The following is a 26826-nucleotide window of genomic DNA, read 5'->3' as shown; positions in this document are numbered from 1 at the left end:
ACCTTGTGATCCGCCCACCTCGGCCTCCCAAAGTGCTGGGATTACAGGCTTGAGCCACCATGCCCGGCCATGATTTTTAATCCTTTGGGTATATACCCAGTAATGGATGACTGGGTCAAATGGTATTTCTAGTTCTAGATCCTTGAGGAATCACCACACTGTCTTCCACAATGGTTGAACTAGTTTACAATTCCACCAACAGTGTAAAAGTGTTCCTATTTGTCCACATCCTCTCCAGCACCTGTTGTTCCCTCACTTTTTAATGATCACCATTCTAACTGGTGTGAGATGGTATCTCATTGTGGTTTTGATTTGCATTTCTCTGATGGCAAATGATGACAAGCATTTTTTCATGTGTCTGTTGGCTGCATAAATGTCTTCTTTTGAGACGTGTCTGTTGATATACTTCGCCCACTTTTTGATGAGGTTGTTTTTTTCTTGTAAATTTGTTTGAGTTTTTTGTAGGTTCTGGATATTAGCCCTTTGTCAGATGGGTAGATTGCAAAACTTTTCTCCCATTCTGTAGGTGGCCTGTTCACTCTGATGGTAGTTTCTTTTGCTGTGCAGAAGCTCTTTAGTTTAATTAGATCCCATTTGTCAATTTTGGCTTTTGTTGCCATTGCTTTTGGTGTTTTAGACATGAAGTCCTTGCCCATGCCTATGTCCTGAATGGTCTTGCCTAGGTTTTCTTCTAGGGTTTTTATGGTTTTAGGTCTAACATTTAAGTCTCTAATCCATCTTGAATTAATTTTTGTATAAGGTGTAAGGAAGGGATCCATTTGTACATATGGCTAGCAAGTTTTCCCAGCACCATTTATTAAATAGGGAATCCTTTCCCCATTTCTTGTTTTTGTCAGGTTTGTCAAAGATCAGATGGTTGTAGATGTGGGGTATTATTTCTCAGGGCTCTATTCTGTTCCATTGGTCTATATCTCTGTTTTCGTACCAGTACCATGCTGTTTTGGTTACTGTAGCCTTGTAGTATAGTTTGAAGTCAGGTAGCGTGATGAATCCAGCTTTGTTCTTTTGGCTTAGGATTGTCTTGGCAATGTGGGCTCTTTTTTGGTTCCATATGAACTTTGAAGTAGTTTTTTCCAATTCTGTGAAGAAAGTCATTGGTAGCTTAATGGGCATGGCATTGAATCTATAAATTACCTTGGGCAGTATGGCCATTTTCATGATATTGATTCTTCCTATCCATGAGCATGGAATGTTCTTCCATTTGTTTGTGTCCTCTTTTATTTCATTGAGCAGTGTTGTGTAGTTCTCCTTGAAGAGGTCCTTCACATCCCTTGTAAGTTGGATTCCTAGGTATTTTATTCTCTTTGAAGCAGTTGTGAATGGGAGTTCATTCATGATTTGGCTCTCTGTTTGTCTGTTATTGGTGTATAAGAATGCTTGTGATTTTTGCACATTGATTTTGTATCCTGAGACTTTGCTGAAGTTGCTTATCAGCTTTAAGGAGATTTTGGGCTGAGATGATGGAGTTTTCTAAGTATACAATCATGTCATCTGCAAACAGGGACAATTTGACTTCCTCTTTTCCTCATTGAATCCCTTTCTTTCTTTCTCCTGTCTGATTGCCCTGGCCAAAACTTCCAACACTATGTTGAATAGGAGTGGTGAGAGAGGGCATCCCTGTCTTGTGCCAGTTTTCAAAGGGAATGCTTCCAGGTTTTGCCCATTCAGTATGATATTGGTTGTAGGTTTCTCATAAATAGCTCTTATTGTTTTAAGATACGTTCCATCAATACTGAATTTATTGAGCATTTTTAGCATGAAGTGCTGTTGAATTTTGTCAAAGGCCTTTTCTGCATTTATTGAAATAATCATGTGGTTTTTGTCTTTGGTTCTGTTTCTATGCTGGATTATGTTTATTGATTTGCATATATTGAACCAGCCTTGCATCCCAGGGATGAAGCCCACTTGCTCTTGGCGGATAAGCTTTTTGATGTGCTGCTGGATTCGGTTTGCCAGTATTTTATTGAGGATTTTTGCATCGATGTTCATCAGGGATATTGGTCTTCAAAATTCTCTTTTTTTGTTGTGTCTCTGCCAGGCTTTGGTATCAGGATGATGTTGGCCTCATAAAATGAGTTAGGGAGGATTCCCTCTTTTTCTATTGATTGGAATAGTTTCAGAAAGAATGGTACCAGTTCCTCCTTGTATCTCTGGTAGAATTCGGCTATGAATCTGTCTGGTCCTGGGCTTTTTTTGGTTGGTAGGCAATAATTATTGACTCAATTTCAGAGCCTGTTATTGGTCTATTCAGGGATTCGACATCTTCCTGGTTTAGTCTTAGGAGAGTGTATGTGTCCGGGAATTTATCCATTTCTTCTAGGTTTTCTAGTTTATTTGCGTAGAGGTGATTATAGTATTCTCTGATGGTAGTTTGTATTTCTTTGGGGTCGGTAGTAATATTCCCTTTATCATTTTTTTTTTGCATCTATTTGATTCTTCTCTCTTTTCTTCTTTATTAGTCTTGCTAGCGGTCTATCAATTTTGTTGATCTTTTCAAAAAACCAAATCCTGGATTCATCGATTTTTTTGAAGGATTTTTTTGTGTCTCTTTCTCCTTCAGTTCTGCTCTGACCTTAATTAATTCTTGCCTTCTGCTAGCTTTTGAATGTGTTTGCTGTTGCTTCTCTAGTTCTTTTAATTGTGATGTTAGAGTGTCAATTTTAGATCTTTCCTGCTTTCTCTTGTGGGCATTTCATGCTATAAATTTGCCTCTACACACTGCTTTAAATGTGTCCCAGAGATTCTGGTATGTTGTATCTTTGTTCTCATTGGTTTCAAAGAACATCTTTATTTCTGCCTTCATTTCGTTATGTACGCAGTAGATATTCAGGGGCAGATTTTTCAGTTTCCATGTAGTTGCGTGGTTTTGAGTGAATTTCTTAATCCTGAGTTCTAATTTGATTGCACTGTGGTCTGAGAGACAGTTTGTTATAATTTCTGTTCTTGTACATTTGCTGAGGTGTGCTTTACTTCCAACTATGTGGTCAATTTTGGAATAAGTGCGATGTGGTGCTGAGAAGAATGTATATTCTGTTGATTTGGGGTGGAGAGTTCTGTAGATGCCTATTTGTCCTGCAAATAAGTGTCTGAGTTTCTCTTGACTTCCCCTCTGTCTATTCTCAACACAAAAGCCAGAGTAACAGTGTTAGAATGTACATTGCATTATGACACTTCTCTGCTAAAAGGATGCCCAATTCACTCAGTAAAGCCACAGTCTGAGGAAAGGCTCATAAAGCCACAATGGTTTCCCGCTGCCTTTTGAATTTCTCATGTCAGATGTTGGCACCCTCCCCTGGGTGCCTCTGCCCTGGCCACATAGCTGACCCTGGTGTCTCATGAGTGTAGCGGGCACTTCTGTGCAGGCCTTTGCCTGAATAATTTGACCACCACATGCCCATTCCTCCCTCCCTTCAGGTCTTCATATCAGTGTCATTGCTTCTGAAGGCCAGCCCCCTAGTCTATTTTAAATTGCAAAATGCACTTCCTATCCTTCTGCCTTCATATGTTTTCCTCCACAAACTTACCACTCTCTAACATACTGTATATTTTTCTTACTTAGATTCTTATAAATACCATGTGCTGATTCTCCCTATACACACAGACTGACAGACTGTCTCTGTCTCTGTCTCTGTTTCTCTCTCTCTCTCTCTCTCTCTCTCTCTCTCTCTCTCTGTTTCTCTCTCTCTGTCTCTGTTTCTCTCTCTCTGTCTCTGTTTCTCTCTCTCTCTCTCTCTCTCTCTGTTTCTCTGTCTCTGTCTCTGTTTCTCTCTCTCCGTCTCTGTTTCTCTCTCTCTCTCTCTCTCTCTCTCTCTCTCTCTCTCTCTCTCTCTCATGTCCATACCCACTAGAATGCAAGTTCTATAAGGGAAAGAATTCTCGTTTTGTTCACTGCTATGTATGACCCATAATAGATTCCCAATAAATATTGAATAAATGAGTAGACTTCCTCAACCAAGTCCCTATTTTTAGATGAGAGAAAGAAGTTAATATTTACTTATCCATAGCAAATAACTGAGGGTTGAGCAATGACTTTTTTCAGAGCCAAGATAAAATATTTTAGCTGACTTAATCATTTGACCAGGGTTTTCATGTCTTTTTGCTACAGTCTGATTTGTTTTATAGTATGATCTTTCAAAACAGATTGCAAATTGCCTTTTTACTAAGTGTATAACCTTCTATTTGGACATTAGATTAGGGAGTTTCCACAGTTGGCAGCATTAAGAAGTTCTCAAACCTTCAAACAGAAAATGAAATGCATGTGATGAGACACATGCTCTCCAGGAAATGCACAGAATACAAGCATTGCATTCTCTGAATACTTACCGCCAGCAGCGCCAGAGAGAACAGAATATGCAATCAAATTCCTTTATTGACAGCAAAGAAGTTTGCTGGAAGTATTGTTTTACAAGCACATTAGTGGGACTTAAGACTAATTTAAAAACCCCACAAAATAAACACAAGACCTCCTGTAACATCTGGTTAGCCAAAAGAATTCTGAAACAAATATGTTGTAATTGGCTAAAACCAAACCAGAGCAATAAAGCATTGCTTGACAGCTCCTAGCACACAGTCTGGCTCATTTCAGCCACTTAACATGCCACTCAGGGTGACCCAGGTTGATGCAGCAGAGCCTCTTTTTTTAACTTTAATTTTAGGTTTGGGTTATAAAGGTTTGTTATATAGGTAAACACATGTCCTGGAGGTTTGTTGTACAGATTATTTTATAACCCAGGTATTAAGTCCAGTACCCAATAGTTTTATTTTCTGCTTCTCTCCCCCATTCCAGCCTCCTTGCTTAAGTAGACCCTAGTGACTATTGTTTCCTTCTTTGCCTTCCTAAGTTCTTATCATTTACCTCCCATCCTTCTTTGCATTCATAAGTTCTTATCATTTACCTCCCACTTATAAGGAGAACATGAGTTTGGTTTTCTGTTCCTGTGTTAGTTTGCTAAGGATAGTAGCCTCCAACCCCATCCATGTTTCCATAAAAGACATGATCTTGTTCTTTTTTGCAGCTGCATAGTACTCCATGATGCACATGTACCATTCTTTCTTTATCTAATCTGTCATTTATGGGCGTTTAAATTGATTATATGTCTTTACTATTGTGAATAGTGCTGCGGTGAACATTCGTGTGCATGTATGTTTATGGTAGAGTGATTTATATTTCTTTGGGTGTATACCCTGTAATGTGATTGCTGGGTGGAATGGTAATTCTGCTTTTAGCCCTTTGAGGTATCACCATACTGCTTTCCAGAATGGTTGAACTAATTTACACTCCCAACAACAGTGTAGTGCTGCACATCTGTGACCATCTGTTCTTGGACAGAGCTGACAAAAACAAGCAATGAGGAAAAGACTCCCCCTTCAATAAATGGTGCTGGGATAACTGGCTAACCATAAGCAGAAGAGTGAAGCTAGACCCTTTCCTTGTCCCATATACAAAATGGATTGAAGACATAAATGTAAAACCCAAAACTATGAAAACCCAGGAAGACAACCTAGGCAGTACCATTCGGGACATAGGAATGGTCAAAGATTTCATGACAAAGACAGCAAAAGCAATCACAACAAAAGCAAAAATTGATAAATGGGATCTAATTAAACTTAAGAGCTTCTGGACAGCAAAAGAACTATCAACAGAGTAAACTGACAACCTGCAGAATAGGAGAAAATATATGCAAACTATATACCTGATACAGGTCTACTATTCAGCATCTGTAAGGAACTTAAATTTACAAGAGAAAAACAACCTCATTAAAAAGTGGGCAAGCCTGGGTGCACTGAGTCATACCTGTAATCCCAGCACTTTGGGAGGCTGAGGCGGGCAGATCACTTGAGGTCAGGAGTTCAAGACCAGCCTGACCAACATGGTAAAACCCCGTCTTTACTAAAAATACAAAAATTAGCCAGGCGTCATGGTGGGTGCCTGTAATCCCAGGTGGTTGGGAGGCTGAGGCAGAAGAATCACTTGAACCCGGGAGATGGAGGTTGCAGTGAGCTAGAATAGTGTCACTGCACTCCAGCCTGCATGACAGAGTGAGACTCCATATCAAAAAAAAAAAAAAAAAAAAAAGTGGCAAAGGACATGAACAGACACTTCTCAAAAGAAGACAAAAATGCAGCCAACAAACAGTAAAAAAAGTTCCACATCACTGATCATTAGAGAAATGCAAATCAAAACCACAATGATATACCATCTGACACCAGTCAGAACAGCTGTTATTAAAAAGTCAAAAACACAATAGATGCTGGCAAGATTGTGCAGAAAAGGGAACACATAAACTGTAGGTCCTGTTTTTAAGAGCATTTCAAGAGGCTAATGTTGACAAGCTGGTGTCAGAGATTGAGGTTTCTCTCACCTGAAGGATATTTGAAGTAACATGAATGCATACACTTTCCTTGAGTTAATAGTGCCCCTTGTCTATTTATCCAGAGCTTCACCTATGATATACTGCGTTATGCTATGCAATACCTGCCATGTAGTTCCAAATCATTCCACTCCACCCAAAAGACCCCTTTGAGTACTTAACAAGTAAGCTGTTGGGGGAAAGAACCTTAATATATTAGAAAGATGAGTTGAACGAATTCTCATGATTTTTACAATTTGAAAAATTATTTCTCTGCAGTACCCTTAAAATGCTCCATTTCATCAAAACAGCCTCTTTCGTTTTGATTATTTATACAAAGTTATACTCTACGACTTTACAATAATATGAATTCACATTATTATACACCATTTTTCTTTGTCAGAAAACATACTTTCAAAGACAGTCTGAAATTCCTTCAATAATTAGACCCATCTAAAAATTATACCTCAATGGAAAAATGCCATTTTAGAAGTATTTATTAATTGATTTTAAAATTTATCGTCTTTCTTAATCAAAGATTTCTAAAGTCACTTACAATCTGCTTTCTAGCTCCATTTTTCTTCTCTGGAATTTAACAGGAGTTTTCAGATACTACATTAGTAACGTCCTCTGCAGACGTATTATTTCACTTTTATTTCTTTTCTTATTTACTTGGGTATAGAATACTGAGCAATCCTTCTTTTCCATAAATGTTGTGTTAAATAACAACATATAAACAAGGTAATGCATAACTCGTTAATGTGTGGCTTAATGAACTTTTACTTCATGAACATACCTACGTAACCTGCAAATTATAATGTAATAGAAGAGAGAAGTCCTCCCCAATCCACGTTTGTCATTACAAAATATTCCAACATTTACACCGATAGATTGGTTTTGTCTGTGTTTTTTAACTTTATATAAATGCAATCTGTTTTGTAGTATTCATCTCATTATTATGTCTCTAATATTCAGCTATACTGTTGCTTGTAAAAGCATTTACTAATTTTTGTTTATGTACAATAAACTACTATATGAGTATATTCTAATTTATCCACTCTATACTTGAGGAAACTTTGACTTGTTTCCACTTTTCTAGTAAATGTGAATAATATAAACAGTTTTGCACCTTTTTTTTTTTTTTTTGGCCCACATAAGTATTTCTGTGGGATCTTTACCTAGGAGTGGAATGCCAGCATCATAAAATATGTTCAGCTTTGGTAGATATGACCCAATTGCTTTTGGCATAAATGGTATTTTTGTTTCACTAACAGTTTTTCAAATTCCAGCTATTCTGGCAGTTGTGGAGTGGTAGCTTATTGTGGTTCTAATTTCTATTTCTCTGATTTAACAAATGAAAATATTAATATGTGTTTGTTGTTCATTTGATTATCTTCTTTTGTGAATTTCCTGTTCAGTTATAGTGCCATTAAAATGGGGTTTTCTTTCTTCTTCTTGATATGTAGGAGTTTTTATATATTCACGAAATTCTTTTTGTTGTGAAACATACATATTGAGAACATTTTCATCCAGTTTATGGCTTGTGTTGTTCTCTTCATATAGTGTATTTAAATGAAGCAAAGTGTACAATTTTACAGATTCTTTAGGGTTCATACTTCTTGTGACCTGTTTAAGAAAGCTTGGCATTGGTTGTGAAAATGTTCTCCTACATTTTCTTCTTAACATTTGATTATTTTAGCATTTACATTTAAGGTATTTTGGTGCTGATCATAATCCTGAAAGACACAATCCCCAATGCCATCAGTCAGAATGTTGAAATCTCAAAAGATTGAAATCCCCAAAAATCAAAATCCTCAAAGTCTGAAATCGCAAACATCTATAATCCTGCAAATCACAATCCTGAAATAATAAAATTCTGAATGTTAAAATCCTGAAAGCTGAATTCTAGGGAAAGGATTGTTGTGTTTTTGGTTGTATGCACAAGAGTTGCATCATGATTTCGACTTGTAGGATTTAGGACTTTAGATATTTCGCTCTTTTGGGATTTCAGCATCCGGGATTATGTTGTTTAGGATGGTGTCTTTGGGGATTATGGCCCAAACCCAAGGCATAGTATATTACCCATGTGGAAAAGATTTCACAATGGTCAAAGAGGAGGATCCAGATTAAAACTTTTCCCACATGTGTCTCCCTGCTGTATGGCCACAGCACCTTTGTCCTAAACAGTTGACCCCAGGGAGTGGGTCTGTTTTCTAGGATCTGTTTTCTTTTGTATTGGTCCATGTGTTCATAAACAAATTCCCAAATATCTTGATCATTACAGCTATATAGTCAATCCTGATAAATAGAAAGTCCCCTTGTTCTTAAACATGTATTAGCCAATCATGACCTTTGATTCATGTCTACTTTAAAGTTAATTTAGCAATTTCCATTGGATTTTTATTGGTATTGCATCGGATATATAGAGTAAGTGGAAATAATTGAGATTTTTACGGTATTTCATTTTTCATTTCACAAAATGGTGTAGCCCTTTTATTGGCCATCTTTAATTTCTCTGGAGCAATTTTTATTCTTTGGTGTAGGAGTCTTTCCCACGTCTATTAAATTTGCTTATCTGCATTCTTCACGTTTTGAGGACATAATAAATGTTTGCTTGTTTGTTTTATGGAAAATAAGAAGAAAAAATTATTTTCTAATTGTTCATGGGTAATATATAGAGAATACAATTTTGATTTTTTCATATTCATTTTTTATCAAACTTGCTAAAGTTATATGTCAGTATTAATTTACATAAACAGTCCATTGGTTTCCTACATCAATACCATATAGTCTGCAAATGATGACTTTTATTTCTTTTTTTTAAAAAAGTCATACCTTTTTTTCTTGCATTGTTTCATGAGATAGAACTTCACTAAAAAAGACTTAAATGTCAATAATAAATGCCCTATCCATTGCCAATCCCAGAAAAAAATCTTTGAGTGTTTCATCATTAAGAAAGTTCTTTGCAGCAGCTATGCCATAGGTATCATCACTTTTCATTAGATTAAGGAAATCTCATTACATTCATGGTTTTCAAAGTTATTGTTTAATCAATAATGAGCATTGGATATTATTAAATGCTTTCTCTCCATTTATGGAGATGATCATATGTCTTTTTAAGTTTTTTTTAAATATTATTAGTTACAAGTGTTGATCTTCAATTATGAAATCAGCTTTGCATTTCTAGAATAAAGCTATTTGAGATGTATTATCATTATTACTAAATTGCTGGATTCAATTTGTTAATATTTGGCTTAGGATTTTTACATGTATTTTAGTGAGAGAGTTCAGCCTGTCATTTTTCTTTATTGCAATGTTCCTATTAGATTCTAATGTCCATTTTATGTGGGGTTCTTAAAATGGGAAGTGTTCCCTTTTCTGTTATCTTCTGAAATAATTTGTAGAATATTTGTTTATTTTGTACATTAATGTTGGAAAGAATTCACCCGTGAAGCCTGAGTTGTCCTTGTGGAAAAATATTTTAGATGTAGATTCCGCTTACTTTATAGGGAAATAACTAATTAGAATTTCTGTTTCTTATTGTGTTAGCTTTGGTATGATGTATTTTCCTAGGATTGTTGTCTACTTGACCTACATATCTAAATTTAGTGGCTACAATATGGTTCATGATACTGTCTTCATCTGTCTTTATGTCCGTAGGATCTGTCTTGATGTCATGTTACTGATTGCTATTGGTAGTTGGTGCATTTCCTCTTGTTTTCTGAATCAGTTTTGCTGGGATAAATTGTACATTTTTCAAAGGATCACCTTTTGGCTTTTTTCTCCCTGTTCCATTGATTTCTGCTTTGATATTATTTTATTTTACTCATTTATTTCTTTATAATTGATGCAATTCTTTAAACTCCTTGAAGTTGATACTTAGATCATTAATTATCACCCCTGTTTTCCTTTTCTGACATGTATTCTAGGCTATAATTTTTATCTTAAGTAGACCTTTAGTTGCATCCCACAAGTTACGATATGTTATAATAGAAATAGTCTTATTTGCATTTTAATTCCTTTTAGCTCATAAGTTATTTGCAAATATATTGTAAAATTTAAAAATGTTTGGTGATTGTCTAGGTATCTACTAGTGACTTCAGTATCTTTTAAATTAAAATAACCTTTTTAAAAATTGTATCTTTTTAAGGGATACAACGTGAGTTTTGTTTGGATTTTGGTTTTTTTTGTGTGTTTTTGAGACAGGATTTCACTCTTTCACCCAGGCTGGAATACATTGGTGAGATATCAGCTTACTGCAGCCTCAACCTTCCAGGATCAAGTGATCCTTCTGCCTCAGCTTCCTGAGTAGCTGGGATGACAGGAATACACCACCATGCCCAGCTAATTTAAAAAAAAAAAAATTGTAGAGATGGCATCTCAGCATGCTACCCAGGCTGGTCTTGAACTCCAGGGCTCAAACAATCCTCCTATCCTCCTGCCTCATCCTCCCAAAGTGCTGGGATCATAGGCCTGAGCCACTGCCCCTGCCCGTGATGCTTCAATGTACATACACTTAGTGAAATGAGTTCTACAGTCAAGCACATTAACATACCCATCACCTCACATAGTTATCTTTTTCTTTTATAGTAAGAGCACCAAAACTCTGCTCTCTTAGCTAATTTTTAACACACAATACAATATTCTTCTTTTTTTAAAGGGTAAACATTTATTTGGTGTTAGTTTTCTGGTGGATGACATTAAGGCCCTTCACACAGAGTTTGGGAGACAATATTCTATCCTAATTCTACTGTAATAGAACATACTCTGTGTGACTCAAATCTTTAAAGTTTAAGGAAACAAGCCAGTGTTCAACTTGTCAGTAACAGTGTTTTATATAAATAAATTGGTCAATGCGGTAATTATTACTTTAAAATTTTGTCTGCTTGTTCCATGAATTACTAAGAAAAATGGTTAAAATGTTTCACTATCATTGTTAACTTACGTTTATATGTTATTGCTTTATATATGTGATGCTAGATTTTAGTCTCCTAGAAATTTAGAAATGTTGTTTCTTCCTGATTGATTTATCATTTTACTGGGAAATGTTTCTTTTTTACTTCTGGTACTGCTTCCAAAAGCACATTTTCTATAAATTAATTATTTCCATAGTCATCTTCTTGGCTGTTATTGTTTGCATGCATACCTTGCTTCATTCTTTTCCTTTTTTTTATTCTATATGTTTAGGATGTTTCTCTTTAAAGTAGTCATCTTTTGTATTTTAATACAATTTATAATCTTTGCATTTTAATTGGACTATTTTGTACCTTTACAATTGATGTGGTCGTTGTTGTTTGGGTTTAAATCTATCATTTTATTATTTTTATTTGTTCCATCTGTACTTTGTGCCTTTGTATCTCATTGTCACTTTTTAATTGAAACAAAGTATTTTATTTGATAATTGTGCTTTACTAACTTCTCTCTTATGCAGTTTATTATTCTGTAGCAGAATAACAGAATTTGTTACCCCATTGACTTTTTCATAGGTATTTTGTCACATGTTTTAAGTCTATATTTTTTCATTGTTTGGTTCTCACAGAATCTTTTAAGAAAAGAAATTCTTAGAATTTAACTATTTCATTTCTCATATGCTCAGTGAAATAAAGCCTGTTTTATTTAATTTGAATTATTTAATTCATTTAATATTTTTAATTCCAAACTTAAAAAAATTGTGAAATATTAAAAAGTTACAAAATATTAAGTAGATTTTTCTTATTTTTTATATTTCATACAATGGCTTTTAAATTGTATGATTTGTGTTTTTTAAAGTGCTATTTATATGAATAATGAACTGTTTGCATCCCTTTTTTCACAGACATTCATTGGGGACATTCTTTTGCTTGTTAACCCATACAAGGAACTTCCAATTTATTCTTCCATGGTGAGTACAAAATTTTAAATATCATTGAATAATGTAGAGTAATGTGCTCTAGTCATGCATATTTGTGTCAAATGACTAAAAAAAACAATAAGGCAAACTTCTAAAAACCTTTTTAAAATTCTGAATTGAATGATTGCATCGTAGTGACTTTAATTCATTTTGAGGCAATTTTAAAAATCAGAGTTATTTTATCAAAATGTTTCTTTGCACTTAAAATGTGTAATTTGTTTATGACTATAGCCATTAGACAGACTTCTAAGATTAAATAATATATAAATATATTTTCCATACATTCTTGACTAACTCAAGATCATTTGGCTTAGAGCCTTTATTTGGACACGTGACTTGTGTCTGAAGAGTTCTATGATGTTAAAGCAATGGGTATAAAAAAGGGTGATTTCGCATGTTTACATTTTCCCAAATTACTTGCCAGGTTTAATTATGAGGCCCTAAAAATTCAAAGAGAAATTGCTTGTAGGAAATTATTCCAATCAATTGAAAATGCAGTAAGATTTTTTAGTAGAAATGGGTCAAAAATACTATATCATAGGAGCTGTTTTTTGTGTAACAGCAAGGCTGGTTTCACCAATAGGGAACAGGAGCCTGCCCAAAACCAGGAGGCAGGGAGTGGGTATATGTTCCTGAAGCTGGGGCTCACTCATAGATGTTGTGAGCAGGGCGGAGAACAGAGAGGAGAGAGAAAATTAGAAATTCTCCAACTTCCTAGGAAATCAAATATGTATTTTCACAGAAAAAGTTCATGAGAACAAGAGCGCATCCGCCACCCCACCCTCCACCCATCTTACCAAAAGTCAATTCTGGCTGAACTTAGTGGTTCATGCCTGTAATTCAAGCACTTTGGAGGACCAAGGCTGGTGGATCACTTGAGGCCAGGAGTTTGAGACCATCCTGGGCAACATAATGAGACACCCATCTCTACAAAAAACAAAAACAAAAACAAACAAACAAACAAAAAAAAAAACAAAAGAAAAGAAAATGAAAAAACAATTAACCAGCCATGGTGGTGTGTGCCTGTGGTTACAGCTACCCAGGAGGCTGAGGCAGGAGGATCACTTGGGCCCAAGAGGTTGAGGCTGCGGTGAGCTGTGATTGTATTACTGCACTCCAGCCTGGGAGACAGATTGAGATCCTGTCTCCAAATAGAATAAAGTAAAATTAAATTAAATTAAAAAGTCAGTGCCATGTTTACTTTAAAGCTGTGTTGAAACCTGCCTACCCTCCTCCTTCCTCCCAATCGTATGGCAGCCTCATCCTGTGCAATCTAATGATGTATGTGAGCATGAGAAGCTAGAGCAAAGGATTCACCCATGATCATTTCAGGAGTTTCATCCAAGGACTGAAATTAATCTGATATGTGGTTATTAAATGGTTTTGAGAAAAAGCTCAGTTCTGTATCTTTCACTTTGTTGAGTCCTAATTAATATTTCTGTGAATATGTGTATTGAAGTATAATATAAATATTGCATAGCATACAAATATTAAATCTTTTGTTCAACTAATTTATAAAAGTCACGACACTGTAAAAACCATCATGCACATGAAGAAATAGAGTATTAGTAGGATTACAGATATCTCCCATGCCCTGTCTCAAACATGACATACCTCCCCAAAAGACAGCGCAATTCTGACTACTGTTGCCCTCCGCTTTGCATGGATGAACTTTATGTGGGTGAAATCTCGCAGACTATCTTTCTCTGTACCTGGCTGCTTCCTTTCAATATTATAGAAGGTAGATTCACCCATGTTTTTGTGTGTAGCAATACAGTAAGTACAATAGGTTATTTTCTTTTGTATTGCTGTATAACATTTCCTTTTGTGGATATATAGCAGTTTAATTAACTATTGATAGAGATGTTGTCTTTTGAAGCAAGAATATTACTGCTATGAACATCTTCACAAAAAATTTTTTGATAACATATGTATTTCTTTTGTTGGAAAGAGTGGAATTGGTACATCAAAGTGTATACATACATTCAGTTTTGATAAATACCGACAGTTTTCTGAGTGCTTGTACTAAAGTGTATCTATAACTTAATACAGAAATTCTAATTGTTCCTCTTCTTTGCTCAAATTTCATTTGTTTACTTATCATTTTACTGGGTATACATAGTGGAATCTTATTGTTGTTTTAATTTGTGTTTCTCTGACAAACAATGATATTAACCACATTTTCACATAATTACTGTACAGTTATATCCTGTTTCGTGATGCATCTATTCCAGGAATTTATCCTGCTTTGAAATTAAAAACTTTAAAATTGGTTCATCTATCTTTATTGACTTGAAAGATCTTTAAGCATTCTGGATTCCTAATGCATATTGAAAACATCTTGTAAGAAGCAGGGGTCAAGATTCATTTTTTAAAAATGTGTATTAACCTGACACAGTGCTGTTTCTTAAAAAAACCCTTTCAGCTGGGCACGGTGGCTCACGCCTGTAATCTCAGCACTTTGGGAGGCCAAGGCAGGTAGATCACGAGATCAGGAGTTCAACACCAGCCTGGCCAAAGTGGTGAAACCCCATCTCTACTAAAAATACAAAAATTAGCAGGGTATGGTGGCAGGCACCTGTAATCTCAGCTACTTGGGAGGCTGAGGCAGGAGAATCGCTTTAACCCGGGTGGCAGATGTTGCAGTGAGCCAAGATCACGCCACTGCACTCCAGGCTGAGTGACAGAGTGAGACTCTGTCAAAAAAAAAAAAAAAAAAAAAAAGACCATCTTTTCTCCAGGACATTATGTTGGCACTTTTTCTCCAGGACATTGTGTTGGCACTTTTGCATAAATCTCATAACTATATATGAATGGATATAGAATTTCCATCCAGTTTGATTGGTCTATTATAATACATTTTTATGTCTTGTACTCTAAGTCATCCACCTTTGGTCTTCAAAATTGCCCTAGCAATTAATTCCTGGCCTTTTCCTTTAAGGTTGAGAATCAGTTTGTCAGTTTTGTTGGGGTGCTGAGGGGACTCCCTCTGGGATTTTGAATTTGATTGCATTACATTTACAATTCAATTTAGAAACAGACAAAAAATGTTAGTAGTACTGAGTCTTTTCAGTATATTCATTTATTGAGGCTTTAAAATGTGAAATTCCTCTCAGTGTATCATCCTGTGTGCTTTTCTGGAGGATATCTTGCATAGTGTTCATTAAATGTTTTTAAATGCTGTTATAAATAATCATTTAAAAATTTTATTTTCCATTGGTGTGTGCTCCCTGTATGTATAAAAACACAATTTAAAAAGTCTTACCTTAAACTAGCAAGTTCGTAAAATTTATTTATTAGCTATAATATTATCTAGTATGTTTTAAAAATACTCTGTGTACACAATCTTGTTGCCTGAAACAATAATAATTTTATTTCTTTCTTTAAAATCCTATTATTAGTCTGTTCTTATGTTAATGGATTGGATCACCAGAATAATGTTAGATACTATTAGTAATTTCATTTAAAAATACATATATGTCTTATCTCAGGAAAAATCTTTAGTAATTAAACCTGAAGTATAAAAATAATTATAAATTTTACATAGATATCAGTTATCAGATTAAGGAAATTTCATTTTATTGCTATTTTAAGAAGTCTTTATCATAGAAAGGTATAGAATTTTATCAAATGTAAGTATTTTTTCTGCATCAATTGTTGACATGAATATTTTTCTTCTTTATTTTGTTTGTGAATTATAATTCCTGATTTTGAAATATTAAACCTATCTTGCATTTTTGATGTTTTAACTTTTTCTTTATATTACTGAAGTCTATCCAGTGATATTTTGCTTAGGGCATCTATGTTCATGAAAAAGATAAGCCTTCACTTTTTCTTTTTTTTTTTTACTTAAATCTTCTGTATCAAAATTACGCTGATTTCATAAACAGAATTTTTCTAGTCTGTTTTCTAGTCTCTGAAAGAGTTTGAAAATTTGGTGGTGTTTCCCTCCTAAATGTTTAGAAGAATTCACAAATGAAACCATTAAGACCTGGTATTTTCTTTGTGAGAAAGTTTTAGTTCTGGATTTAATTTCTTTGACATATGTAGGACAGTTCATATTCTTTCTGTGCTAGTTTTTAATGATTGCATTTCTAAAAAAATATGTTAGTTACATTTAATCTTCAAGAGTTTTAGGCATAGAAATATTCATAGTTCTATTTATCTTTTTAATATTTGTAGAATTTTTGAGTGACTTCTTTTTATTCCATATGTTGGTAATTTGTGAGTTTTCTGAGTTTTTAAAATTTCCTTTTTTATAATTTATTTGGGTATAATTTGATTATTGCTTATGTTATATAGATATGTCCTTGATTTCCTGACTTTCCTAAAATAAGTATTTGGGGCTTTTAAATTTTACTTTAAATGTAGCTTTACTGAATTCTACATGTATGATATTTCATAAATTCATTGTCAATTAGTTTAAGGTATTATCTATTTGTGATTTCTTTCTGTAAAAATCTGTATATATGTATATATGTAGAAAGTCTATAAAAACATAAACTGTATTAATCTTTGTTTTCTACTTTTGTTTCTCTTTGACCACAGTCTGGATAATTGCCTGGCCATATTTTAAATGATCTTTTCTGTTGTTTTGAATCTGCTGATAAACTTTAAGGAATGATTAATGAATCATTCCTTAAAATGCTGATGTCTGTTGTGTGATTTTTTTCAATGCTAGCGTTTTCATTTTATACTCTTAGAGTTTCCAGGCTTCTGGTGAAATTCTTCATCTTCATCTTGCCACTTATTTTCTTGAACGTGATGTTTTTTAATCCTGTGTCTTATGACTCTAATATTGAGGTCTGTTTCTACAATGTGACTCTGTGTGTGTGTGTGTGTGTGTGTTTGTTTTACATACATGGATATATTTGCTGACATCCATGGGGATTTTTGATGGAATATTGAACTTCCAATATAAAAAAACCGTAGGGTCTAGGAAGATGTTATCTTCCTTCCAAGAAGATTTGACTTTTCCTCCTAGTGGGTACACAAGTTGTAGACAAACTACCTTTGACCCTGTGACGTCTCGTTTAATTTATTTTTTTGAGACGGAGTCTCGCTCTGTGGCCCAGGCTGGAGTGAGTGGCGCGATCTCGGCTCACTGCAAGCTCCGCCTCCCGGGTTCCCGCCGTTCTCCTGCCTCAGTGTCCGTCCGGAGTAGCTGGGACTACAGGCGCCGCCACCACGCCCGGCTAATTTTTTTGTATTTTTAGTAGAGACGGGGTTTGACCGTGTTAGCCAGACTGGTCTCGATCTCCTGACCTCGTGATCCGCCCACCTCGGCCTCCCAAAGTGCTGAGATTACAGGCGTGAGCCACCAAGCCCGGCCTCCCTTCGAAAAGGCGAGCCGCCTTACTGGACTCAGGTGAAACGTTGGGCTGATATTCCTTTGGCTTTCCTCTGTTTCTGAACCCGGAACTTGGATTTGTGTCTCCCCAGTACTGTGTGAGGCTGCTCCAATCTCTGCTGAGCATGAGACACTTAGGCTGACTTTCCGTGATGCTGCTGAGAGACACTCAGCACAGGGGCAGTGTGTGCTGGGAGGAGGGCATGGAAAAGATCCCGTGTGGCCCGGTGCATCCTGATTTTCTTCAAGATCTTAGCTCCCTAAGTCATTGCTGCTTTGCTGATTTTACTATCCCTGCCATTAGATACTTGATTTGTATTTGATCCAGTCTTTATAATTGTTCATGGTTAGGAGAATTTCACTGATAGTAGCTGCATCATGACAGCTGTGAAGGAGACTGTATCTGTTTTTATTGCATTTGTGTCAGACGATCATTTGCCCTCAAATACCTAGGTTAGTTTGGCATTTCATGCCTTTAAATTTTAAATTATGTATGCATCAAGGGGTGGGAGGGGAAAGACAGAGAAACACACCCTATTTAAAGTTACTATTAATATATTATTTCTGGCTTATGTTTATGGTAACAGTTGATTGTAGAGTTAACAAGAATTAACAGTGAGACAAAAGTCAGCTTTGAATAATTGAATGAAAAGTTAAAAAAAATTACTCTTATTTGGATGCTTCTATGGATCTAGAGGGAAAGTTTTAAGTATTAGCCAAAATTTAACATAATAATTTTTTATAGTATGACACAACTTGTCATACTATATTGTATCTTGTGCTGGGAAAAAAAACTGTTAACTTGTGGTGTGTTTGTTTTTAAAGTGTTGACACTATGGTGGTATTATGGCTTCAAATAATATGTTGTATTTGCAGTTTTTTCAGAAATACACATTCATAGAGAAAAGGAGAAACACATTAAGAGACATATTTGTTTATTAATGTAAGAATAAGATATAATACATTGAGATCATTACTAGAATAGTTTATTAAAACTGAAAATAGCTAATGCAACTTATAATTTATACAATTATTAATATAAATAAAATCTAAATATGTTTCTGTATATGAATTAAGTATTTAATATGTAAGTATTATGATTTTATAAAATGAATTTGCATATATATGTATATACACACACAGACCACCTTTTATATTTATCATTTCTAACTGTCATAAAACGAAAATGGAAAAAATGGAAAATAAATACAAAAAATATATCAGGTAAAAGGTGCGCTGATATAAAGCTTACAGTAAAATTACCTGCTTTTTATAGGTCATAAGAAAAGGCGAAAGTGTCTAGTCCTTCTGAACTTGGCATCCATTATGTAGAATCAAATAGTTTGTGCTCTCCTTGTCTATAGGTAACAACCCATAAAATAATAGATATTAGGTTGCTATAAGGACATATATTTTACATTGAATTAGTGGTTATTCCCTGTAGCAATATTAGTGCCTAGTAAATAATATCAACTAGTCACCTATCGGGTATTCATTAAAACAATCTTGTCCTTAGGCCACGTAACAAAAATTTATTTCTTTTTGTTTCTAGTGGTTATCATTGTATTATGTCTGTTGCTTTAAATGACAAATTTTGTTCAAATATTTGGGTTTCTTCCCAGCCGATTACTTTACAAGAAAAAAAAACATTAAATATAATTATATCTATAGACTATAAAGACCAGGAGAATGACTTCTCTGTTTCATGTTTAAAAAGAAATTCACATATAACATCTGCATTTTAGTTTTATTTCATTATGAACTCTGTTATGTTAAGCCTTTGCATAATATTCATTTTTATTTCTAGCAAGTTATTAATCATGGACATAGAACTCTCTTGAGGCAAACTTCATTTCGAGACTGACGTCTACACAAGGCAGCGGGCAGGCCTCCCGGTTAGACTGCTTTCTGCCACAGCAGTGCTGATCTGACGCTAGCAACCACCACTGCCAGGATGCGGGTCACAGCGGCGAGTCAGCAGGCAGTTCCACAGGAAGTACAACCAACCAGGACAGGGTCCATTATTGTGCTTATGTTGAAGACACGTAATATCATTCATTTTAAACATGTTACATGTAGGGGAGAAAGAGAAAATAGAAAGGAGCCAGATCTTCCTGCATGGGCTTTACAAAAAAGCAACCTTAAAATCAGAAACAAAAATGCATCATCAAGCCAACAAAGATCTGTTGATTCTATAAGAAAATACATTGCCTTAGATACTTAGAGTGTCCCGTTCTTGAGCACTGTGTAGACATGCTAGAGACAAAACACAAATAACAATGAAAAAATCACATACTTCACTTCGAGCTGAGGACAACAATTAAATAGCTGTGTTGAGGGTGTGTAGTCCTAATTAGCAAGTCAAGAGGTTAGACAGGAATAAATCCTATCAGGGTTTTTTTTTTTTAAATAAGTATCACAATAAAAAAGAAATGTGATCAGGGCAAATCTTAAAAAATTAGTAAGATTCTGATGAGCAGAAAAATGGTCTAGAGCCACATTATGGGGTTTAAAAAATATGTAGGACTATTTAGAGAAATGAACCATGCAATTTGATGTGAGCAAGAAGTTAAAAGACTATAATATTTGAAATGCTAGGAAATGAAAACAGCTGCCATTGTTGAGTGCTTATTACTTGGCAGAACTGCCTCAAATGGCTTTACATGTATTACCACATTCCATCTCAAAAGGCAGGCAAAACAGTATAAGAGTTGTTATTTCGACTCTGCAGTTGAATAAGCTGAGACTTGAGGTTAAGCAGATTTTCTAAAGTCTTCCCATGAGTGGCTGAGCTAGCGTTAATGTCCAGGTCATGCAGCTCCAGAGTGAATGCTTGGCAGGCTTCTCTCAGCAGCACAAGTGCTGCGCCCAGAGGCAGACAGTTTCATTATTATTATTATATGTGATCTTTTGTAAACACAAACACATGCTTTCTCAAAATACGTCACCTATAGATAGGTATACAGTTAACAAATGGGACACTTACACAGGCCTACAGAGTGAGATGTTCATAGCATAGTGCAACACCAGCAGCCCGGGGCACTTGGAGCCATTGGCGTCTGGGAGGTTCCACAAAGTTTCTAGGCTCGCCAGAGATGGGGGCCAGTGGCTCAATGGCTGTCTCGTAAGCTGTGGAAGCATTGGTGGTTGTAGAAATGAACGTGGCAGGGTTCTGCAATCTGTTGGTGGTTTATTGAGAAGTGTAATGACCAGTGAAGAAAAGGAGGGACTTTATCCATTAGGAAGGAAGGAACTTATTCCCTGGAACCAGAGTCCATCAATGATTAGCAAGGCTGAGCTCTTGTCATCTCACCTATGAGCTAAAATGGAGTGCTTAAAATATCCCCTGACCAAGAATCCTCTTGTTTCAAATGATACAAATAAGGAAAGAAGACAGTGAAGTGAAGAGAAAAGACAGGTGGGGAAGGAAGTGGCTGGCCCTGCTGCTATTCGCTGGACCCCATGAGAATGTGCAATATTAACAGTGAGGATGGTAACCAATAAAAAAGTTAGATGGCTTGTCAGTCACTCAGAAAAAAGGGACTGCATAAGCAGAAATCCTCAAGGTTTTATAGAATTACACTGTCATTATTATTTCCATAATTATATTATGTATAAAGCATAGAATCAGCATCAAGCAATGTGCTGCCAGGTGGTAGCAATGGACTGTTCCACAGCACAAACTGTAACACTGCATGGGAAAGAGATTTACATGAAAGGGGAGCTGAGAGAGGTTATGAGTTTATCAGGAAATAACTTTCTTTAGACACTCAAGGCTCATCACCCACATCTACTCTCTAGTAAAACTTGGCATAAAGACAATATCTAAGCCCAAACAGATTTAAATAAATACAATTTAAAAACCCTAGCCAGTTGTGGTGGTATGCACCTGTAGTCCCAGCTACTTGGGAGGTTAAGGCAGGAGGATTGCTTGACCCCAGGGGATGGAGTCTGCAGTGATCTATACTTTGGCCACTGCACTCCAGCCTGAGCAGCTTAGTGATACCCTGTCTCAAAAAAATGAAAATGAAAAAATATATAGTCAGAAAGAGAAATGAACTCCATGTACACACAGATGGATACATGATCCAGGCTGTCTCTTGTGTCTGTTGAACATCTAATGAAATTCTCATTTACAAAATAGAGAGTTGAAAAACAGTTTGTCAAATTAGAGCCTAAGTCTATGCTGAACTTGGGGAGAAGTGAAATAGTGTAGTTAGGTTTTCAAACAAGAATAGAAATTGGATCTGCTGGAAAATGAAGCTGGACTAAAACTCCTTAGTTTTATGAATGATAATGTGTATATCACTATCATTTAATTATTCTTAATATTCATTGCAACTTCTGGAATAATTTAAAATGAAAAAAGTTCAAGCAGAATGCAACAGACAGTTGTGTGCCCTCCATGCAATTGGTTTCATATCTCTTTTAAAAACATTTAAAATTAAAAGTGCTGTATTTTTTTTCACATGTACTTTTGTGATTGGGATGCAGCCGTAAGGGTGTGGTAAGAAAACACTGTGTCCTAATTTAATTGTAACATTTATTTTCTGAGTGGTACAAAAACAACAGTATGTTTTAATTGTATGATGTCTTAGATTAGATAGATGACATACTCTTCTATAAACACAGGGTAAATACCACTTCAACCTACTTATTTTCATAAGTGGTGATAATGGTTATCTTGAAGTTATTATCCTTCCATCCAGTGTTTCATATGTTTACTATATACATGAACACATATATACATTCAAAAAGTGGGTATACCGCTATTTTCTTTTTTTTTTTTTTTTTTTTTTTTTTTTGAGACGGAGTCTCGCTCTGTCGCCCAGGCTGGAGTGCAGTGGCGCGATCTCGGCTCACTGCAAGCTCCGCCTCCCGGGTTCACGCCATTCTCCTGCCTCAGCCTCCCGAGTAGCTGGGACTACAGGCGCCCACAACCGCGCCCGGCTAATTTTTTTTTTGTATTTTTAGTAGAGACGGGGTTTCACCGTGGTCTCGATCTCCTGACCTTGTGATCCGCCCGCCTCGGCCTCCCAAAGTGCTGGGATTACAGGCGTGAGCCACCGGGCCCGGCCAGATAATTCTTCCAATTAGTTAAAACTACAAGATTCAGTAGTATAGACATGTTTTCCCAGCCCAAGAGACAACTTCATTTGGAAATCAAGCTCTGACACCACCTAGCCCTGTCCCCTTGGGTCAGTCACTGACTTCTGTTAGCACCAATTCTCTTGCCTGTAAACATAAAAATACTTATCTGACTCCAGACATAGGTTCTAGAGGACTGCATGAGTAAGTGCCTGTGAGATGCTGAGGACAGCACCATGCACAGAGTGCCTGTAGGCTATTATTATCATTATGACTAAACTATGATTAATTCTGCTAGGCTTTTGTGTGTAATATAGCATCTTATAGTCTGAAATAGCACCAGAGAGCTTTCTATCCTTTCTCATTTATTTTCCATCTTTTTAGTTTATATTTTTTGCCCAAATTTCTATTATAGTTCCCTTTGTAAATTGATTCGTAGGAATATGTTATAAATTGCTGCTGATCTACTGATTATATGCACAGCTTATACACCTTTCTGTCTTTGCTTATTTTTTATCATAATATGGTTGACCAGGGCTTGTTAAATTTAATGTATTAAGATTGCTCCACCATTCTCTTTATAATTTATATTTTTAAATCCTATTTCCTTGTTTACATACAAATCATAAGAGTGTCATTCTATATGCTTGTAAAAATGCTTTAAACTTTGCTGCTCATATTTGGGATTTAAATTCATTTATAAGTAATTTTTACACATGCTCTGGGATAGAGATCAACACTTGTTTTCTTTACAAATAGACGATCAGTCGTCTCAGCAGCACCTTTTACCACTGAGAGGTAGTGCAGCCTGGTTGGTCATACACTGTATGTTTGACATGGACAGGAGGCAGGGAGATACTGGGTAGAAGAGAGCAGTTCCCCAGCAAAGACTCCACCCTCAAACCTGGAAACCCACAGCCCTAAATGGGAACAGGTATTCCTGTTTTCATGCCCAAAAGTTGCCTTTGGCCCACCATGCCCCCCATCCTGTGCCCCCAAACACCAGGCTCCACAAGCAGATGAACAGAAGAGCAGAAGAGTGCCAGAGAAGGAGAGAAGAGAAGGAGCATCTGAATGTCGAGAGTTCAGCTGGGGATGATTGGAGAAGAGATTGGCCATTGGATGGCCAAACTCCAGGGAAGATCATCTTCCCACTCCATCCCCTTTCCAGCTCCCCATCCATCCCACTGAGAGCCACCTCCACCACTCAGTAAAAACCCTGTATTCACCATCCTTCAAGTCCATGTGTGATCTGATTTTTCCTGGATGCCAGACAAGAGCTTAGGATACAGAAAGCTGTCACACTGGCCCTCTGCCCTAGAAAAATTGCAGAAGCTCCACTGAACTGTTTAACACTTAAGCTTTCCATACATGGCAAAGCTAAAAGAGCACTCTGTAACACATGCCCACTTGGGCTTCAGAAGTTGCAGGCACCCACCCCTAGATGCTACTAGGGGGCCAGAGCCCAAAGGTGCTGGCCCCAGCTCCTGCACATGCCCATCTGCATGCTCCTCCTCCCATAAGGGGTTTGAGAACACACAGTGGCCAAACAGATGAGCCACACCCCTGTCACACATGCTATGGGCAGAGTTAGGGAACTCTCCTGTTTCATCTTCATCAATTCTCTAGTCTGTTTCAAGTGATCTGTGATCCATTTATCTAGTCTTTGCACCAGCACCACACTGTGTGATGACTTTAGTTTTTTGGAGTTTTGGTTGAGGTGTAATGTTTGTAGGAAAGTGCTTATGTTGTTAAGTGTGCAGGTGGGTGGTACTCAGCTCCAGAAAGTTATAAACACTCCAGAAGCCCCTTAAATGCTAACAGTTCCCCTGCTACTGCCAACTTGACTTCTAACAGCAAGGATTAGTCACCTGTGTTTGTACTCGACGCAAGTGAAGACATATAGTGTGTTCTGTTATGTATCTGACTACTCACACTCAACATTGTGAGATTCATCCAGTTAACTCTCATCGTGAATCATATATTCTACTTTAAAAATTATTTTTGCTATAATTTTAAATGTCTGTAAAATGTGTAGATAAGTTGTACAAGCAACTTTTAACACCAACCATTTTAAGATACTTTGCTGGCACGTAGTTCCATCAACCTTGAATATATTTACTGGGTATTTAAACAAAGATATTCTCCTATGTCAACTCCATACAGTCATCGAAATGGGAAAATTATTACTGATGCACTGTTGTCACTGAATCAAGAGACCTTGTTCAAGATTTCCCATTGTCCCAGTAAGGCCCATAGAGCCAGAGATTCAGACCAGCATTGCATGTTGCATTTTGAACCATCATGCCCTTGACTCTCCTTCAGTCTGGACCAGTTCTGCAGTCTTCTTTTGACTTTTCTGACCTTGACATCTTTGAAGATATAGGCCAGTTATTTTGCAAAATAAAAAATAACTTTGATTTCTTCACAGCTAAGAAGTCTTCCTACTCTTGAGTTTTTATTCTAAAGTAATGGAATTTACTAGAAATTCAAAAGGACTAAAAATACTGGAAATGAATCATTATGGCAATAATTGTAAATCACCGTTTCTCTAAAATTAATTAATTTTTTTGTTTTTCTGAGAAATTTGTAAACTTACATGCATTTCAGCTGCAACTGCCTCTCACATTCAAGTTTAAAACCTTGGCTAGCTTATGGTATTGAAATTAAATACTGCTGAGAGAAATTGTATTTGGTATAAATTACCACAGTTTCAGCTTACTGCACAGATATCTATTAAACTACATTTTTTTGTGAGTTGCTCTTCTTAAAGACAGCAGAATAATTAAAGCCTGTGGACCAAGTAATGAAGGATAAAGTATAAGCCTCCATTTTGTCATTATGCATGCTGAAAATGTGCAGAGAAGGGTGTAATTTTACAGATGTTTTTACATACCAATGAGATTCAGAATTAGAAATTCATTCACTTCTGTATCTTGGACATAAGTCACTCTCATTACGGGATGAGGAAATCCTGGTGCCTTTTCACTCAGGTTTTCCGCTTGCTGCTGCCCTGTTTTCCAGGTGTCCCAGCTGTATTTCAGCTCCTCAGGGAAGCTGTGTTCCTCGCTGCCTCCTCACCTTTTCTCCTGTGTGGAGAGAGCCTTTCACCAGCTCTTCCAGGAGCAGCGACCTCAGTGTTTCATCCTCAGGTGAGTCCCCTCAACCTTGTCTGCCACACTCGGGTTTGCCGTGGGGCTTGGCGGTGAAGATGTCCTAATTTCCCATGGTTTACCTTTATTTACTTTCTCAGCACTTTGAGGTCCAGTATATCTTTGCAATAAGTACATTTGACTCGTTACAAAGGAGAAACATCTTGGCTACTAGGAATAGCCCCAAGTGTAGCTGGATCAATATTAACAAACTTAACCTGAAACTCATTTATGTTTCAAGATTTAAAGCTTAGATAAAAAGTTTTTGCTTTTGAACCTAAGTAAACATGGAGAAAGAAAAACTTCCAATACTAGTGAACCTAAGCCACTATTCTTCAAAATCCAGGGCTGCCCCAAATACAATTTTCTTTCTTTCCAAAGGTTTCTCAGCCTGTTTCTTGTTATTTACCTTTGCTCATAGTTCACTGAATTCTACTTCCTAAACTTTTTTTTTTTTTTTTTTGAGGCAGGGTCTCACTCTGTCACCCAGGCTGGAATTTAGTGGCATGATCACAACTCACTGCAGCCGACCTCCCAGGCTCAAGTGATCCTCCTACCTCAGCCTCCCAAATAGCTGAGACTACAGGCACATGCCACCACACTTGGCTAATTTTTAAATTTTTGTAGAGGTGAGATCTCACTATATTACCCAGGCTGGTCTCAAACTCCTGGGCTCAAGCGATCCTCTTGTCACAGCCTCTCAAAGTGCTGGGATTACAGACATGGGCCACCGCATTTGGCCCAAAATATTTTTTGAATTTGAAATGTAATGCTAGATTTAACTCATAAATTAATAGAAAACAAAAGAAACATTTAAATGTTAAAATCTGCATCAGAGACCTATATTTTATATTCAGCCAAACTTTAACAAGGGAGGGAAACCTCTGTAAATACTCACGGCGGTGCCTTAGTTGTTGTCAGTAGTGCTGGTTGGAACTGAATGCATAAGTACAGTAGCACACAACTCAAGTGAAA

The 26826-nt window shown here is 36.4% G+C and overlaps 1 protein-coding gene across 8 annotated transcripts in view; it reads left to right on the top strand.

Annotated features, from left to right (window-relative positions):
• The window catches only part of LOC105485316 (myosin XVI), a 703391-nt gene that overhangs the window by 346484 nt on the left and 330081 nt on the right, over positions 1-26826 (top strand). For all 8 annotated transcript variants that reach the window (XM_011747599.2, XM_071081051.1, XM_011747600.3 and 5 more), the window contains 2 exons: positions 12187-12252; positions 25724-25851. In XM_011747599.2, coding sequence (XP_011745901.2) covers positions 12187-12252; positions 25724-25851 — 194 coding nt within the window. The remainder of the gene's footprint in view (positions 1-12186; positions 12253-25723; positions 25852-26826) is intronic.

Source organism: Macaca nemestrina, chromosome 16 (assembly GCF_043159975.1).
Source record: "Macaca nemestrina isolate mMacNem1 chromosome 16, mMacNem.hap1, whole genome shotgun sequence".
Taxonomy (NCBI): Eukaryota; Metazoa; Chordata; class Mammalia; order Primates; family Cercopithecidae; genus Macaca; species Macaca nemestrina.
This window is presented reverse-complemented; position numbering and strand designations above follow the sequence as displayed.